This window comes from Mesoplodon mirus, assembly GCF_964341445.2.
Source record: "Mesoplodon mirus genome assembly, chromosome: 12".
Lineage (NCBI taxonomy): Eukaryota > Metazoa > Chordata > Mammalia > Artiodactyla > Ziphiidae > Mesoplodon > Mesoplodon mirus.
In genome coordinates, this window is record NC_138988.1 from 36,310,567 (window position 1) to 36,328,815 (window position 18,249).

General features: G+C 37.5%; 1 protein-coding gene across 16 annotated transcripts in view; it reads left to right on the forward strand.

Moving 5' to 3' along the window:
* The window catches only part of PBRM1 (polybromo 1), a gene marked incomplete at its 3' end in the record, with an annotated part of 101,683 nt that overhangs the window by 64,090 nt on the left and 19,344 nt on the right, over positions 1–18,249 (forward strand). For 11 of the 16 annotated variants that reach the window (XM_082639600.1, XM_082639586.1, XM_082639596.1 and 8 more), the window contains 5 exons: positions 2,041–2,226; positions 3,131–3,288; positions 3,913–4,176; positions 10,313–10,458; positions 12,803–12,960. In XM_082639600.1, the coding sequence (XP_082495726.1) occupies positions 2,041–2,226; positions 3,131–3,288; positions 3,913–4,176; positions 10,313–10,458; positions 12,803–12,960 (912 nt within the window). The remainder of the gene's footprint in view (positions 1–2,040; positions 2,227–3,130; positions 3,289–3,912; positions 4,177–10,312; positions 10,459–12,802; positions 12,961–18,249) is intronic. The other 5 variants (XM_082639587.1, XM_082639599.1, XM_082639585.1 and 2 more) reach the window with 1 other exon arrangement.

Here is an 18,249-nt window from a genome sequence, read left to right on the forward strand (position 1 = left end):
AATAAACAAAGAAAAAGATATCTAAAAGATCAGCTCAGGTGGCCTAGAATCCACATAACTGCAGAACACAGTTCTGCTAGGCTTTCTTCCACTATATAACAAGGACCTCTTTCCTCTACTTTCTAATAACATTTTCTTCATTTTCTTCTGAGCCTTCAATGCCAAGTCTTTAATGTCCATTTCTCTACTAACAGTCTATTCAAGGTAACCTAGGCTTCTTCTGTCTTGTTCCTCAAAATTCTTCCAGTCTCTGCTTACTATTCAATTCCAGAGTCACTTTCATATTTTTTTAGGTACTTGTTACTGTAACAACCCCTCTACCGGCTACCAAAATCTAATCTAAATACCATCAACTCGAAAGTCCCAAATCTCATTATTTAAATAGTCTAAACTAGGTGTATGGGTGAGGCTCTGGGTATGATCCATCCTGAGACACAATTTCTCTTCATCTGTGAAAGTGAAAAACAAGTTCTCTGCTCCTACAGTATAGTGATGGAACATGCATAGGATAACAGGGACATTCCCATTCAAAAAGGGAGAAATGGAAAGAAAAAAAGAGTCATCAATTCCAAGCAGTTTCAAGATCCGGGCAAGCAGACTGCATTAGGCTTCAGGGCGTGGAATTAGTTCTCTGTGGCTCCACACTTTGCCGTCTGAATCATCTTTTTTCATGCAAGGTAACACATGTTTGCTGCTGAGTTGTTTTATCAGCCTGTTTCCTGTCTCTAGAATTTGGGGGGTTTAACAGCCGCCTTTCATTTTGTACTCTTTCTCCGTTTCAGGCCTGTTGACAGTGTTCCTGCTGGTATAAAATTCTCAAGAACCTTGTGAATATGCTTCCTATGTCACTGGGATTCATTTGATTAATCAACTGCTAGATAACATTTTCCACCAAAAATGGCAAAACTTAAAAAAAAAAAATTATAATACCAGTATTGGAGAGGGAATGGAGAAACAGACCCCCCGCCTTGTAGCCAAAGAGTGAAGGACTTAAGTTGGTATAGACTTTTGGGGGTCAGTTTGGAATATGCATTTTAAAAACGTTTAACATGCTTATTTCCACCTCTTCCATTTATGGAAAATTATCCTAAGGAAGTAATCAAAGAAGTGGGCAAAGCTTTTTCCTGAAAAAACCTACGGTGTTTGCAAATAATGGCTTATATGGGAGCCATTAAAAAGTTTTGTTTAGAGACTTCCCTGGTCCAGGTCCAGTGGCTAAGACTCTGCACTCCGAATGCAGGGAGCCTGGGTTCCCTAGTCAGAGAACTAGATCCCACATGCCACAACTAAGAGTTCGCATGCCGCAACTAAAAGATCCCACATGCTGCAACTAAAAAGATGCCCCAACTAACGGTTCTGCATGCTGCAACTAAAGGGTCCCACATGCTGCAACTTTTGCTGCAACTAAAGATCCCACGTGCCGCAACTAAGACCCAACACAGCCAAATAAATAAATAAATAAACAATTTTTAAAAGTTTTGTTTGACAAAAATAAAAATCTTGTTGAAAAGCATTTAATCTCAAGGGAAATGTTCATGATATATTAAGTGTATGCATATATAGTTTACAGTATATTGTATGAAATACATATTCCATATCTCCTCAATTCTAAGATTCCATTCATTGTGACATAACCATGTAATAACTGTCAGAGGAAAAAATTTCAGATGTGTTAAGATGGAGAGAAAGTACATAATGAGATTATCTCTAGGATTACATGATTTACAAGTGACCTGTTTTCTTCTTTATACGTTTGTGTATCATCCAGAATGACTCTAGTGAGCATATATTATTAAGGTGATTATTTTTATTCTGTAGATGCTTTATTTATGTATTTATTTAAATTAATGGCAGTTGGTTGTAATTCAAAAAGACAATTTTGAGTAGAGGCTATTGGGAATGTGGATGTCGTACTATTTGTCCTGAATCCTGCCTTTGAGTATCTAGAAAAGAAGTAAATGTATTAGTATGTGTTGTTTGAATCCTGCATCTGTTCCAACATCCCCTTTCATGAAAACTTTCTTCTCTTTTTTACCTAAGAAGCTGAAAAGAGTGAAGATTCCTCTGGAGCTGCAGGCCTCTCAGGCTTACATCGCACATACAGCCAGGACTGCAGCTTTAAGAACAGTATGTACCATGTTGGAGATTATGTCTATGTGGAGCCTGCAGAGGCCAATCTACAACCTCATATAGTCTGTATTGAGAGACTGTGGGAAGATTCTGCTGGTAAGTTCGTTTTAAATTGGAGGGCAGATTGGTGAGATGTGACTATTGTACTCCTCCTTGGTTCTCAAGGAAGGAAATTGTAACTCAGACATTTTATGTGTTCCAACAATAGTTCTACACTGTCAGTAAATGCAGTTAAGTACCCACTATATGAGAAACATAGGATCAAGCACTGTTGGGCAGTGGCACAGCTGAGTCGAAAGAAATACAACTTTCTGAAGTCTAGTTGAGATTCATTCATTCAACTGACATTTATTAAAAACATACCGTGAGCCAAACTCTGTAGGATGGCAGAGATTCAGAAGAACAAAAGGCCTGTGTTTTGCCCCTGGTAAAACCACTCTGGTACAAATCACAAATAAAGAAGAAATTGTTATAGACAGACATGTGCCTTAGCTTAGAATTTGATTTCAAAAAGGCTTCCTAGAACAATTGCCTTTAACTTGAGACATAGAGAATGAATAGGAGTTAATGAAACCAAGAGCAAGCAGAAGTGTGATCCAGGCAATCCAATTCTTTCAGCTGTTCATCATGTAAAATACCTTTGTATTCCTTCACCCAAGAGCTAAATATGTCTTTTAGTATATGTTACATCCTTATAAAAGCACACAGCTTTAGGTGTGTCCTGACCCAGCAGAGTAGAGTAGGTCTTATCACCTTCCTTATTCTGTTTATTATACATCTTTTAATAGGAGGGGGAAAGTAGCATTTTTTAGGCCTCATTACATTTCATTATTTTAAAGTATTGTTTCTTCTAAGATAATTGTATTAAGGAACCGTGGCCTAAAAGCACATTGCTAGGTTTAGGCCATGGCAGAATGGATGGAGTAGTTGCTCATTTTACAAAGAATATGTTATTTTTGTTAATGGTAATTCTCTTTCTTTCTCTCTCTTTGTTTTTGAGGTGAAAAATGGTTGTATGGCTGTTGGTTTTATCGGCCAAATGAAACATTCCATTTGGCTACACGAAAATTTCTAGAAAAAGAAGTTTTTAAGAGTGACTATTACAATAAAGTTCCTGTTAGTAAAATTCTAGGAAAATGTGTGGTCATGTTTGTTAAGGTAAGAAACTCATTAGTCCCCAAACAATAAATTATTCTATGGGAATAAAATTCACAAACACAAAGAATTGATCTTTACAAAATTGATAGCTCTGTTTTAAACTGTTGAATTTTTTTAAGCTGTGTCTCTAGCTTCTGTAAAGATTTGGGGAGAAATTAACCTGAACATGATGGTGAAAGACTATTTGCTGCCTACACTATATAGCTATATGCAGTTAGCTTAAATTTTTTTATATCAGCAGACAAATTTTTAAGAGTGACATTTTCTGAAGGATCATTATAAATTGTTAGTATGGTTTTAGGTAATAAGGTGCACTTTTTGTTTGTCTGTGTAGTATAGGCACATGCCCACAGCTTTAAGGAATATAATAGCTGTATGAAATACTAATATACTGTCAGAGGAGCAGTTGGTAAGCTAAATAAGCTAAACAGTATGTGGTGAGTAAGGCCATTCAGTATAAGGAAATACTCCTAGATCTCTAGCCATTTACCATTTGTTGTTCACTGTGAAAAAGTCTTAATACTTTAGCTTTTATTTATTTGCTTGTTTGGTGATTCTATTTGTTTTTTGGTTGATTGGTTTTCAGAAAATTCACCTAATTGATTTTATTCTTATATCCACCAGGAATACTTTAAATTATGCCCAGAAAACTTTCGAGATGAGGATGTTTTTGTCTGTGAATCACGGTATTCTGCCAAAACCAAATCTTTTAAGAAAATTAAACTATGGACCATGCCCATCAGCTCAGTTAGATTTGTCCCTCGAGATGTGCCCTTGCCTGTGGTCCGAGTGGCCTCTGTATTTGCAAATGCAGATAAAGGGGATGATGAGAAGAACACAGACATCTCAGAGGACAGTCGAACTGAAGACAGTTTTAACTTGGAAAAGGTATGTAGATAATAGCCACATAGAAAAGAATTTTACATTTCAGAATACCTAGTCTGAAAAATAAATGAATAAAGTACTCAAATTCAGAATTAGAAAAAGATCAACAATATAAAACCTTAGCCTAGGGACTTCCCTGGTGGCACAGTGGTTAAGAATCTGCCTGCCATTGCAGGGGACATGGGTTCAATCCCTGGTCCAGGAAGATCCCACATGCTGCGGAGCAGCTAAGCCTGTGCACCACAACTACTGAGCCTGTGTGCCACAGCTACTGAAGCCTGCGTGCCTAGAGCCTGTGCTCCGCAACGAAGAGTAACCCCTGCTGACCGCAACTAAGGCCCACATGCAGCAACAAAGACCAAACGCAGCCAAAAAAAAAAAATTAAATTAAATTAAAAAAAAAAAACAGCCTAATAGAAAGAAGGAACTATAAAGGAAAGAAAGAAATTAATACTTAAAAAACAGAGCAGCAGGGCTTCCCTGGTGGCGCAGTGGTTAAGAATCTGCCTGCCAATGCAGGGGACACGGGTTTGAGCCCTGGTCCGGGAAGATCCCACATGCCGCAGAGCAACTAAGCCCATGCGCCACAACTACTGAGCCTGTGCTCTAGATCCTGCAAGCCACAACTACTGAGCCCGTGTGCCACAACTACTGAGGCCCGCACGCCTAGAACCCGTGCTCTGCAACAGGAGAAGCCATCGCAGTGAGGAGCATGTGCACTGCAACGAAGAGTAGCCCCCGCTCACTGCAACTAGAGAAAGCCCGCATGCAGCAACGAAGACCCAACACAGCCATAAATAAATGAATAAATGAATAAATAAATAGAGCAGCAGAATTAAAAAGGAGACTTCGACAAGTTCAATGAGATAAACTACCAACTATCCTAATAAAGAAAAAAGAAAGGAATTAAACTCAACATACAAAATGTAGAGGAAGTTTAAAGACTTGTACATTTCTGTTAATAAATTTGAAAACCTGAATCAGGGAATTCCCTGGCAGTCCAGTGGTTAGGACTCCACGCTTTCACTGCCAAGGGCCTGGGTTAGATCCCTGGTCAGGGAACTAAGATCCCACAAGCCGCATGGTGTGGCCAAAAAATAAATAAATAAAACAAAAAATAATAATTTTAAAAACCTGAATGAAGTGAATAATTTTCTAGGGTAATACCAATTAGTAAAGTGGAATCAAGAAGAGATAACACATGTAAGTGGACAACAATGTGAAGAAATTTTTTTAATGTCAAAGAGCTCACTTCAAAGAGTACTCAGGTCAGATAATTCCATAGGTAAATTCTTTTAACCCTTTAAATTATTGAAGGACTTCCCTGGAGGTCCAGTGGTTAAGACTGCGCTTCTACTGCAGGGGGCATGGGTTTGATCCCTCGTTGGGGAACTAAGATCCCGCATGCCGTGCGGGGCGGCCAAATGAAAAAAAATTATTGCAGAGCATGGAGAGCAAAGAAAACTTCCCAGTTTGTTTTACCAAGCCGGAATAATCTTGATTCCAAAGTCTGACAAAGTAAAAACAGAAACCTGCAGTTCAGTCTTACTTTATGAATATTGATACAAAAAATACTTGGGAAAAAAGTATTGTTACAAGTGAAATCAAGTTAGTTGTTTGAGAACAACATGACCATGTAGGCGGGAGTTCGTTCTAGGAATGCAAGGATTGTTCAAAATTAGGAAAATTCAGTAATACATGTCATTATAATTAGTAGATAAAAGGAGAAATTATCTGATAAGGTATAGTACCCATCTTGATTGAATTCTTCAGATGGATATTTCCTCAAAGTGATTTTTAAAAATTGTCTTCGTATCTCAAGCCTAGAGTAAAAGAAGTTCCTTTTAAAGTTACACGTGACAGAGGTGCTTTCTGTACCATTATCTATATTTTTCTGAGAGTAGCCAATGTAGTAAGACAAACAAAAGTAGTAAAAATATTGACAATAAGAGGCAAAATTATTTTTTTGCAGATAATGGGGAGGAATTAACTGAAAAGTTTTTGAAAACAATTCAACAAGTAGAAATTTCAAAATCTATATACAAGTCATTAGCTTTCTTATATAAACAGAACAGTAATTCATAAGACTTTTGAAAGTAAAATGAAAATGTTGAATACACTTTAACAACTGTTAGAAAAATCATATGGAAGAAAATATCCAATTCATATGAACAAAAAACATACATTAAGAAATTATCTTAAAAGGAGTATATGGAACCTATGGGAAGAAAAATAGTCTACTGCAGGACATTAAAGACTTGAATAGGTTGTTTTGGAACTTGACAAAATTATTCAAGCATCCTTTTTTTTTTTTTTTTAATTCTAGCATTCTTAGGAAAGAATAAATACATGACAGTCACCAGAAAAAGGAAAACTGAAAGAGTAGTCAAGAGTGCTTTACCCTGCCAAATAGTATTACATTTTACAAAAATATATTAAAAAAATATTAAGATATTAGCTCAAGGTTGGTCAGTGGAGGGAATAGGCTTTTCACAATTAAATCCAGAATATAAAGATATTCATTCATTCATTTTAGTTTATATATATATATATATATTTTTTTTTAGGTAATTTATTTTTTGGCTCTGTCAGGTCTTTGTTGCTGCATGCAGGCTTTCTCTCTAGTTGCGGCAAGCGGGGGCTACCCTTCGTTGTGGTGAGCAGGCTTCTCGTTGCGGTGGCTTCTCTTGTTAAAGAGCACAGGCTCTAGGCATGTGGGCTTCAGTAGTTGGCACACGGGCTCAGTAGTTGTGGCTTGTGGGCTCTAGAGCGCAGGCTCAGTAGTTGTGGCGCATGGGTTTAGTTGCTCTCTGGCATGTGGGATCTTCCTGGACCAGGCATTGAACCCGTGTCCCCTGCATTGGCAGGCAGGTTCTTAACCACTGCGCCACCAGGGAAGTCCCTAGTTTTATATATTTTATATATTTTAACTTTTATTTTGAAGTGATTTTAGACTTAACAAATGTGCCAAGTGCTTAACAAAGATAGTGTACAAAGACATTCCTTATACTCTTCATTCAGCTTCTGCTAATGTTAACACCTTGTAAAGCATGGTACAAGGATCTAAACCAGAAAATTAACTTTAATACTATTTACTAATCTAGAGACTTGATTCATACTTTCCCTTTTGTCCCACAGTCGCCTTTTTTCCTTCTAGTTTTATTGAGATATAATTGACATATAGCACTGTATAAGTTTAAGGTGTACAGCATAATGATTTGACTTACATATATCATGAAATGATTACCACAGTAAGTTTAGTGAACATCCATCATCTCAATATAGATACAACATTAAAGAAATAGAAAAAAATTTTTTTTTCCTTGTGATGAGTACTGTTAGAATTTACTCTCTTAACATCTTTCGTATATAACGTACAGCAGTGTTAATTATATTTATCATGTTGTACATTACATCCTTAATACTTATTTATCTTATAACTGGAAGTTTGTACTTTTTGACCACCTTCATCCAATCCCCCTCTCCCCCTATCCCCTGCCTCTGGTGACCACAAATCTGATCTCATTTTCTGAGTTTGTGTTTTTGAAGTATAATTGACCTACAATACTATGTTAGTTCCTGATTCAGTATTTCTATACATTTCAAAATGATCACCATGGTGAGTCTAGTCATCATTTGTCACCATACAAAGATATTACGTAATTATTCCTCACACTGTACATTTCATACCTGTGATTCATTTATTTTATAACTGAAAGTTTGTATAGAGGTAGTATTTCAAATCAGCAAGAGAGGATGGAATCAAATGATACTGGAAAAACTGGTAGCCATTTGAAAAAAAGAAGAAAAAAACCCCACCTGAACTCTACCTCATTTCATATTCTAAAATAAGATATAAACATTAAAAAAGAAACATAAGTTGCTAACGTAAGTACATTTACTATTATTTACCTGTAATCTTTTATTCATTTATAAGCTTGGAATGGATCCTTTTATATACATGATATAAAACCCAGTAGCCATAAAAGAAAAAAAAAGATCATTTTCTTGATACAATTGACAATATCAGTTAGTTTAATGAAACAGTCTAAGGACTGCTGTTTCTAATGTACAAAGAGCTCTTTGAAGTCTAGGGAAAAAATAATACTGGAAAAATGGGCAAAGGACCAAACAGATCATTTATAGAAGGTCATTCAAAAATGTAAGAAAACGTATTAATCTAATAGCTCTTAAAATGCCCAGCAAATTGGCAAGAGATCTGAAGCCTGATAATACATGCAGCCTGGTGTCGGTGTGGGGTAACACACTCTCATCTCCCATCAGTGGCATTCCCTTTGGCCCTGCTGTTTGATGGCAGGGAATGTGTTCCAACATAGTACTCAGCTAGGTACGCCAAAGGGTGACATAAGTGTTGTTTGTAAAAGCAAAACCCTAGGCCAAACCCAAATGCCTGTGAATGGGAATTAAGTTGTTATACATCCATTCATATAATGCAAACTGTGCAGCCAGCAAAAGGAATTAACAGGTAGCACAATGGGATGTGGTTCCATCATTACTCAGAAAAGTCAACATGTATGTTTACATATATGTATGTGTAAACAACATGGTAAACTATAAACTAAACTGGATGATTATCTCTAGGGTTAGATCACAAAAGACTTGTTTTTTAAATTTTACATACTCTAATGTTTGAATTATTTCCAACAAATATACTTTTTATATAAAGAAGAAAAATAAAGTTTTTAAATTGTTAATGTAAAAACTGGAAAAAATGAATTTTTAGTGTCCTAGAAAAAATATCCATTTTAGTGTCCTTACAGTGAAAGAGAAAAGAGAGGAGCTTGGGAAAAAACATGATATTTTTTACATTTTACCAGTATGTCTGGGAATCATAGAGACATTAATTTTAAAAGAAGAAATGTCAGTGGAAGTCAATGTGGGAAGTAACTTAAATTTGTTATTATTATTGTCATTAGAATTCATAAGTCCCCAGTGTCCTCTATGTATGAGTTACTTTTTTTAGTCTCATATATTTATTTTAATATTGCATGGCCAAAACATGTCATGCTAAGAACTTTTTAGATGAATAACTAGAACAGAACCCATTCCTGAAATAAAAATGTATTCTTAACCTCAGGGCTTTCTTTTTCATAGCTTCCATTCCTTCAGGTGCCCCTCACCCAGCATATATGTGGGACCTCTCTCATTCTTAAGGATTTTCCAGGAAGTCCATTTCAGTACCACATTTGAAATCATGAAGATCAAAACATTAAATTATTTTGGACAGTCTAAAGGAGATTTTTTTTTCCTTAAGTTTGAAGTTTTTTCAGACATTCTCAGGGAGATGCAGTAGAAAATTTGGGGGATGTTCTGCAGTTTCCTCAGCTTTTATGTGTTTTAGAGCTTTTATATTTAAAACACCTAGTGCTGTGCTAGTATCTGCTAGGTTCTCAGTAAATTATGTTTCTTATTTTCATTAGTCAGAATTATCTTTTATTTTTCTTCTGAGTCAGGCATTATTCTGTGTACGTAACGTGAAATGTGTTATTTAAGCTTCCTAACAGCCCCACCTGATGGGCACAATATCTTCACTTTACAGATGATGAACCTAAGGCATAAGAGGTCAAGTAATTTACCCATGTCACAGCAGCCAGTAGGTGACAGACCCTGTAATTTATTCAAAAACAGAGTATGTGTATTTATGTCACAGAGGCTATGCTGTTCCTTTCCATGTTGGAATAAATCAAAATGATAAAATTTGTAAGTCAGTCAATTGTTAATATGAAGAAATGTGGTGAAGAGGAAGCTTGTGTAGAATTTGCTCCTTATCTTTTTAACAGTTGCGTGAGGCTGTTTTCTGTATGCTGATAAGTCTCCATTGCTTTTTTTTGCTGAAGTCTGTGAGAATGGGGGAAGAAAGGAGAGGGGAATAAAACAGTCTTGGAGTAACATTATTTTATGAAAATTAACTAGAAATTTAAAATAGATACAATATTTGGTAAGACTTAGTCTGATTTCAGTAACCTATTCCTTTGGTTTCCTATCTTTATCAGAGCTTCTGTTTATGGTTATTTTTTCTTTTAAGTTAAAATGAAGGAAATCTGCTTTCCCTTCTTACCTTCTCTGCCAACTCCTTGATTGTCAGCGGCCTGTCTTCAACCAGTTTCCTTTACCACAGGAGAAAGAAGATGTCCCTGTGGAAATGTCTAACGGTGAACCAGGTTGCCACTACTTTGAGCAGCTCCGGTATAATGACATGTGGCTGAAGGTTGGCGACTGTGTCTTCATCAAGTCCCATGGCCTGGTGCGCCCTCGTGTGGGCAGGTGAGCATTTTTGAGGTAGAGAGGACGAGGTTTGGTTTGAGAGATTCGGAGCCAGTAGAAATTCATCACTGTTTAGGATGAAGGCTAAAGTCCCTCCCTTGGCAACTTTTCCAACTTCCTCTCACACCACACTCTCCCTGTTTACGCCTCTAGCCACACTTCCTTCTTTAAATTGCTTCCATGAATCCCTTTTTTTTTTTTTTGCTTTTTCTTCTACCGTTTACTGAACTCTCAACCCAGAAATCTCCCTGCCAGCTTCATATGGTGAACTCCTTTAGCTTAAATTTGAAATGGCTCTTCCTTAAGGAAGCCTTTCCTGTCTCCTCCAGATTAGTTTAGGTCTCCCTATTACACATTCTCAGAGCACCATTTATTTCCTTCTTCTCAGAGCACATATCATTTATATTATCAGGCTTCCATACCAGACTGCAAATGCCCTGAGAGTTAGAGACCCTCTTTTTTTGAGCAAAAAAGCGATATATATACCTTTATATCCCCTGCTCCAAGCATAGTGCATGAGGCTCATATATTTGATGAACAAGTAAATGGATGGAAGTATGGTTGGGTGGCATAGAATAGCATTAAAGGAGTCAGGGTGCAGGGCTGGGCAGTAGAGGATAGTAGTTAAGGAAAGTAGTTGGTTCCAAGAGATCTTGGTTTAAGTCCCAGCCCTGCTAGTTTAATGTCCATAGGCAAATGACTTAACTCTCTGAGCTTGTTTCCTCATTGTATTTGTTCATCATTCGGTAATTGTTTATTACACACCTACTATTTGCCAGGCTCTGTAGATACATTAGTGAATAAAACAAACAAGTATCCTTAGTCCCACGGATCTTTTTTCTAGTGGGAAGACAAACTAGAAACATCATGAATAAGTAAAGTGTATAGTGCATTACATTATGATATGTGCTGTGGAAAAAAATAGAGCTGGGTATGGGGAATCAGGAGTGCCATGGTCAAAGTTAGGGTGTTCAAAACTTTAAATAGGATGGTATGTAAAGCCTCACTGAGAGCTGGCAGTTGAACCAACACTTGAAGAAACCAAGGAAGTGAGTAATGTGAATATCCAGGGAGAAAGCTTTCCAGGGACAGAGAACAGCCTGTGTAAAGACTGGAAGAGAGGCATTCCTGGCCTGTTCAAATCATCAGAGTTTGTTACAGGCGGAGTGAGCTGTACATAAGTTAGATAGGAGATATGAGAGCCAAGGGATATAGTGCAAATCTTGTGGGACTCAGAAACCATTGTAGGGACTTGGACCTTTACTGAATTAAATGAAATATCACAGATTATTTTCAGCACAAAAGTGACTTTTTTCGGGGCGACACTGCGAGGCATGCAGGATCTTAGTTCCCCTACCAGGGATCGAGCCTGCGTCCCCTGCAGTGGAAGCACAGAGTCTTAACCACTGGACCACCAGGGAAGTCCCCAGAACTGACATCTGACTTAGGTCTTAGCAGGATTGCTCTGTCTACTGATTGTTAAGAATAGACTGTAAAGAGTCAAAGGTAGAACAGTGAGATCTGCTAGGAGGCTATTGCAATAATCCAGGCAAGAATGAGGGTGGTTCAGGCCATTAGTCAGATCCAATTCTGTAAATTAGTCAGATCCTGTTTTGAAAGATTGAGTTAAGGAGAATGTAGTGTCCGAGAGAGGATCAAGGGTGACCCCTGCATTTTGGCCTGAGGAACTGGAAGGGTAGAGTTACCATTAACTGCAATGAGGACGCTGCTTCATGTCTGGAACCGTGAGGCTATTGGGACAATAATAATAATAGCAACTTTATGGTGTGGTTGTGAGGAATGGTACAGTATCTGCACTGAACAGTCAGATGTTAATTTTTATTTTTTTCTAGGGAGATGGTCTGTGACTTTCATCAGATTCTCATGGGGTAAAGGGGTATTAGATCTTGACCTTCAAAAAGGTCATGAACCATGGCCTTAAAGGAATATGTGCCACTAATGTGATCTGACCCCAAATATTGATGATCTGTGTGTTTATTCAGCTCACAAATCCAATGATAGATGCTTAGCATCTCAGGAAGAAAACCTGAGAGGCAGCTTAAACTATTAAGTTGTATGCCTTAGTATTATGTTAAAAAAAAATTTTCCCCCTGAGATGAGTAGCCAAATGTTCACTTCTCTTTTTTCCAGGTATCTTCTCATATGCTTAAAGGGGAAAAAAATCAAGGAAATTGTCTTATTATCAAAACAGCCAATGAAACTCCTCTAAATAGTGCATGTCATTAAGTTTTTGGTTAACAGAAGTTTTGTTAGACTAAGGCTTTAGGAATGAAACCTGTAAGAACTCTATTTTAATGGAATTTCTCCATTTTTTTCTCCCAAGAATTGAAAAGGTATGGGTCCGAGATGGAGCTGCATATTTTTACGGCCCCATCTTCATTCACCCAGAAGAGACGGAACACGAGCCCACAAAAATGTTCTACAAGAAAGAAGTGTTTCTGAGTAATCTGGAAGAAACCTGCCCCATGACATGTATTCTAGGTAGGTATTCATGCTTTTAATTGTAGGTATTCATGCTTTTAATTTAATCTTATTCATTCCACAGTTGGTTGAATAGTTCTTCTGTCCTGGGTACTCTTCTAGGTGCTAGGTATACAGCAATAATAAAACCAAAATCTCAGCTGTCTCAGAGACTTACAGTGGGGCAGAGGCTGGGGAGTCAGTAAATAAATTAAAATTAAATATATAGAACATCAGGTAGTAATTAGGGCTATGAATGAGAATAAAGCAGAGGAAGAGGATAGAGAGTAATGTTGAGGGGAGGTCCTATTTCAGGTAATGTGGTCAACAAAAGCCCCTCTGATAGGTGACATGAGAGTAGAGCCCTGAAGGAAGTGAGGAAGAAAACCATTGAAAACTGAGATTTTACTCCTTTTAGGCACAGCAAACACCAAACTCAAAGACCTTGAGGCAGAGTATCTGGGCATGTTTGAGTCACAATAAGAAAGCCAGGTGGCTGGATCAGCCAGGGGGTGTGGTAGGGAATGAGCCCTCTAGGTGGCTGGGCACTCGGTCATGGTAGGTCTTACACACAGTGCAGGGATTGATCTGGAACAGATGAGAGGTCCTGTGAGGAGTCTGAGCAGAGAGGCCATGTGAGCCGATGTATACGCATTAGAGGAATCACTGTGGCTGCAGTTTGGAGGATGTGTTGTAAGAATAAGGTAGGAAGCAGGGAGAGCAATTAAAAAACTTTTACAGTCGCTGTTGGATTAACCCTAGTAGTGTTATTGTTCCCATTCCAAAAATGTGAAGGACTCTTGTTTTGGTTTCTGTTGTGTCATCCTACTGAGTGTTCACAGGGGCATTCTGCTTCTCAGATCTAGTTATATGCACCATATACTGTTATTGTTTTCAGCTGTTATATTTATTCTGGCCCTGAATTAACTCATTAGCTTACTTACACCAACTACTGTTTACATCTTTTGGAGTGGTTTTCCAAAAGGTTACTAGTCACAAGCTTTATATTGATTACATATGGTTATAAAGTTGAAGGAGCCACCATGCTTACGACCAAAAGGAAATTTGCAGATTAAAAAGTATTTTACACTTAGACTTTGGTCACTTTACTGTTTACCTACATTGTTTTTGGTGCTTTGAATTTTTTCAGAATTGGATATGGTAAAAATGTCTGAATGGCCAATAATTCAGTACATTTTCCTCTTCCCCTCTAGGGAGAGGCAACAAAATCTAGTGAAGTTACTAAATCCTTCTTGAGTTTCTGCAGCAGAGAAAGTCTTCCTTTTAACTTGTGCCCTAGAGCTTTACTCCCTAGTGTAAACCTAGTCGAGAGACTCAAAGGGAACATAACAAAAGTGAGACTGAAGTCTTCTTTGGTTAGGACAACTGTATCATTGATTCTTTTTTAGTTTTTTTCTTCGTGGTTACCCTGGGGATTACATCTTAAATTTATGACAATCTGGTTTCATATGCTATACAAAAAAACTCTGTTCCTCTATAGCTCCATCCCTCCCCCTTTGTATTATTGTAAGAAATTACCTCTTTATACTTTGTGTGCCCATTATCATAGATTGATAATTATTGCTTTGTGTATTTGTCTTTAAAATCATATAGGTGAAAAAGAGGATTTACAAACCAAAAATATAATATTGTCTTTTATATTTACCTATGTAGTTACCTTTACTAGTGGTTTTTATTTCTTTGTATGACTTCAAGTTATTGTCTAATGTCCTTTCATTTTAGCCTAAAGAACCTTTAGCATTTCTTGTAGGACAGGTCGGGTAGCAACAATCTCCCTCATCTTTTGTTTATCTGGAAATGTCTTGATTCCTCCATTTTTGAAGGCTGCTTTTGCTGGATATAGAATCCTCCATTGGCAGTTTTTTCTTTCATGTCTTTCATCAAATTTGGGAAGTTTTTGGCCACTGTTTCTTCACATATTTTTTCTGCCCCTTTCTCTTTCTCTTCTCCTTCCAGGACTCCTATTATGCCTATGTTGGTTATGCTTAATGGTGTGCCACAGGTCTCTAAGATACTGTTCATTTTTCTGTATTCTTTTTTCTTTCTTTTCCTCAGACTTTTCATTTTAATCGACCTGTCTTCAAGTTCATTGATTCTTCTGTGTGTTCAGATCATCTGTTGAACCCTTCTAATGAATTTTTCTTTTTTTTCCATATTTATTTATTTATTTGTCTGTGATGGGTCTTAGTTGCAGCATGTGGGATCTTCAGTTGAGGCCTGCAGGATCCTTAGTTACAGCATGCAGGATCTTTAGTTGTGGCATGCAAACTCTTAGTTGTGGCATGTGAACTCCTAGTTGCAGCAGGTGGGATCCAGTTCCCTGACTAGAGATTGAGCCCGGGCCCTCTGCATTGGGAGCACAGAGTCGTAGCCACTGGACCACTGGGGAAGTTCCTCTAATGAATTTTTCAATTCAGTTATTATACTTTTCAGTTTCAGAATATCTATTTAGTGTTTACATTTTCTGTCTATTGATATTCTCTATTTGGTGAGACATCATTCTGGTTTCTTTTAGTTCTTTGTCCATGGTTTCCTTTAGCTCTTTGGGTATATTGAAGACAGTTGATTTAAATTCTTTGTCTAGTAAGTTCACTGTCTGAGCTTCCCCAGGGACAGTTTCTGTTCATTTCTTTCTAATCCTGTGAATAAGCCACGCTTACTTGTCTCATGCATGCCTCATAATTTTTTTGTTGAAAACTGGATGTTGAAACTATATTTTGAATATTATGATGTGATAACTCTAGAAATCAGATTCTCCCCCCTCCTCAAGTTTTGTTGTTATTGCTTATTGTGGGTTGTCGTTGCTTGTTTAGTGACTTTTCTAAGCTAGTTTAAAGACTGTGTTCTTTATGCTATCACTGAAGTCTCTGTTCTGCTAGCTTTGTGGTCAGCTAGTGACTTAACAGGATTTTCTTAAATGCTTGGATCAAAAAAACCCAAAAGGGCTTCCCTGGTGGCGCAGTGGTTGAGAGTCCGCCTGCTGACGCAGGGGATGTGGGTTTGTGCCCCGGTCCGGGAAGATCCCACATGCCGCGGAGCGGCTGGGCCCGTGAGCCATGGCCGCTGGGCCTGTGCGTCCGGAGCCTGTGCTCCGCAACGGGAGAGGCCGCAACAGTGAGAGGCCCGCGTACTGCAAAAAAAAAAAAAAAAAAACCCAAAAAATTCCCAGTCTTTGCAATTGCATACTGCATCTTTGTTGGAGCACAAAAGTTTGTCTTTGCAAGCATACTGCATCTTTGTTGGAGCACAAAACTCAGTGCAAAAGTGTACAACTCTGCCTTTGCCTTTACTACCTGCTCGTGCAGGGCTTGATAGTCAGCTAAAGGTGAGAGCTTAGGGCCTTCTCAGGTCTTGGCTGAGCATGCACCCTGCCCATGGCATGTGCATGGCTTTCTAGATTTTCAGGACTATGTGGAAGCTTTTCAAAACTCTTATTCCCCAAAGAATAAGAGTTGGGGGGTGGGGGGGATGGATGAGGTAGATTAAAATGCCACAATGCTCTCCTGCTGGCTTTCAGTCACTTTTTTCCTTAAGTAAGGATTCATTTGGTTGCTGTAAACTTTTAGCTGTTTTCCAGGATTCCAATAATGTTGATTCTCACAGTTTTTGCTAGCTTTTCTTAGTGTTTCTGTGAAGGAACACGTGGATTCCCCAACTGCCATTTTCACTGACATCACTTGAAGTAATTCCTTTTTACAGTTGCCTGTTAGAATGTGTTGCATTCTGTAGTTTATAAACTAGTTTTTTTTTAAATCTAGGATTTCATTTATTTCAAACCATAACCCTGTGTAAAAGATGCTGATATTCTCAGAAAGATCATGTTACTGTCCAAGAAATGGACCAGAACTGAAACTTAGGTCTTCTCGTTTATACTTCTGTACTGGTGTTTGGATTGTTGGTTGGTTTACAGCCAACTGGGACACTTTTGAGAGTGAAAGGGGGTGCCAATAATACTAGGCAGGACAACAGTGAGATGTTCATCTTGAGATAAACCCCTAAAGAAAATGCATCTAGTGGTCACAAACTGGCTTTTCATCCCAGCTTGTGGATTTCAGTATCCGCCCTCCCCATGGGAGAAAAGTGTTTCTTCGTTATATTTTATATTGACTTAAATGCAAGGAGGCAGATCTTTTTTTATATTAATTTGTTTTTGTAGACTAATAATTTAAAGTGTTTAAACTTAAGCCTAGAGGATTTATAATTTCATTGTGTTTAGTATACACACTGTAGAATCTCATTTTTGTCTCTCTGAAACAAAAGTTTTAAGGATAATTAGGTGTAATTTTTTCATCTTCTACGATATAGAACTAGTGGGCCTATTTCACTTAGGAAATAGTACTGTTTTCCTAACTATTATATATATGTTATTTGTTCAGTTTCTGTTAAGAGTTGTCCTCACTAACTTGAATGGTAATCAAATGGCCACCAAGAAGTTGCTTTTGGGAATGAACATGGTCTCACCTGGCAGAGAGTACCTTTACCCTTAGGCCACTTGAGTGATAAAATCTCCAGGAACCTCAGCTCCTCAAACATGCCAGTTCCTAATTTATTGCAAGTTCTGTTTTCCTCACTGTAGATTTTTTTTAATGATTCCTTAATTGAAAAACTATTCTTAGTAAGGCAAGAAAAATAAAAAGTTTTTAAAGATTAGAAAGGAAAAATAAAATTATCAATTTTTGCAAAGGTACAAAGAAAATCCAAGAAATGTTCAGATAAATTGTTAGAATTAGTGAAATTATCAACATCATCTCTATTTCTATTTACCGTCACTGAGCAGTTAGAAAACTAAAATTTTTAAATATTCAATTTACATTAAATATCTAGGAATAAATCTTTTAAAAGATATATAAGACTCACACATACACATGCTAAAAAAAAAAACCGTCAGGAAATTATCAAGAGAAATTAAAGAAGACCTAAATAAATGAAGTGATCCATCATGTTTATAGCTGAAGGACTCAGTATTATAAAGATGTCAGTTCTTCCCAAATTGATGTATAGATTCATTGCAGTTCCAGTCGAAATCCAGCAGGTTTTTACAGATTTTTTATCCATTAGTAAATGAAGCTTCCTAAACTCTTGTCTTTTCCCTATCTTCTGAGGGCCTGGTGGGAACCCCAAGTCAGGACAGGGACAATATGTCCATTCCAAGGCCACCAGTCATTTTTACTCTTTAGCTGTGAGCAGAATTTTTACCTTTTCCAAATCTCTATTTTTACTCTCTGAAGTATGGAAAATACTAACTGTACCTTCTCCGAACTGAAAAGCCTTTGGATTATGTAAGTAAAG